Below are 1,290 nucleotides of genomic sequence, written 5' to 3' on the forward strand. Positions count from 1 at the left end.
AGGACCGGAGGACCATCACGTACTCACCTCATCAGTCATCAGGTACTACTACACACAGCGCTAGCATAATGCTTCAGTCCGATTCGTCCTGGCTCTTCTCGGTTCTTGACAAATCTCTCTTCGATTCGTCCTAGCTCCTCCCATTTCTGGACATAGCCGCCATCTCCAATTTTAGAAAAACCAAGCACCATGCATATAGGACGGAAACTAATATTTTATTTTGGGCAGCGTTGTACTTACTGGAACAGCGCTAGCGTCTGTTTCTGTTTGCGTTTCCATGGAGCAGGAGCCCTTGTCACCGGCATTGCAAGCGGCAGCGGTGAAGGTTTCGTTGGCCTTGGCGCCGGCGGCAGCACAGGGTGAGCAGCTGGACGAGGTGGTGGCGGCGCCGACGGCGTACATGGCCAACAAGAACAAGAAGCAGGTGCGGCGGCTGTTCCCTTGTCTCTTCTGTGAGAAGAAATTCCTCAAGTCGCAGGCGCTCGGCGGCCACCAGAACGCGCACAAGAGGGAGCGTGCCGCCGCCTGGAACCCCTACGTCTACGGCCCCCAGTACGTCGCTGATGAAGAACTACTGCCCGAGCCAGAGAACACAATCGGCAGCGTTACCAGCAGTACCGCCGCCGCTCCCATGTCCGTCACAATCGGCTCGCACGGTGGCACCAGCACCAGCACCGACGTGAACCTCGAGAGCCCTGACGGTAGCGCAGGCGCGCCAGTCTTCTTCACGGACCGCGTGCTGCTCCCGGCGGAAGCCGGCCCCTGCACCAGGCGCGGCGGCCACACTGTGGATGTGCTCCACAACCGGCGAGGAGCTTGACCTTGAGCTCCGACTCTAGCAGTCTTGGCTACTAGAGCAGCGACTATCGTGTCCTACTCGCTCCTTCCTGGTCGACTGCTCCACCATCTGCTTAATCATATCGCTCCCGGTTCTTAGCATCGACACATATGGGTCTTTATTTGTTGTGTGCTTATATTATGGGATAGTATGCTTGCGAAATTCCACGTCGAATTGTTAATTAGTACCATTACCGTCCTCAGTCGTCTAGACTCGTGGACGTACGTTCGCTATATATGCTCTGAAATTTCCATATGAATGAATGAACTTCGGTTCCTCTGTAGTATTGTTGGGTTCCTATGCAAAAAAATATGTGTTTGAACTTTGAACGAGACAGCTGTGCATAATTAGTTTAAGTGCTGATCACATGCATAGTTCTAATTGGTCCCCGGTTCAGTGTGGAGCTCATGCGTATTCTATGTTAGATCAGATCATCTTTCTGCGGCATATGA

General features: G+C 53.3%; 1 protein-coding gene across 1 annotated transcript; it reads left to right on the forward strand.

Moving 5' to 3' along the window:
• The first annotated feature begins 277 nt into the window (after positions 1-277).
• LOC136548028 (uncharacterized) lies at positions 278-820 on the forward strand. Its single transcript, XM_066539686.1, has one exon. The coding sequence runs from the start codon at positions 278-280 to the stop codon at positions 818-820; it is 543 nt and encodes a 180-aa protein (XP_066395783.1).
• The last annotated feature ends 470 nt before the right edge of the window (positions 821-1,290 follow it).

The sequence above is a fragment of the Miscanthus floridulus genome, chromosome 4, assembly GCF_019320115.1.
Source record: "Miscanthus floridulus cultivar M001 chromosome 4, ASM1932011v1, whole genome shotgun sequence".
NCBI classification, from domain to species: domain Eukaryota; kingdom Viridiplantae; phylum Streptophyta; class Magnoliopsida; order Poales; family Poaceae; genus Miscanthus; species Miscanthus floridulus.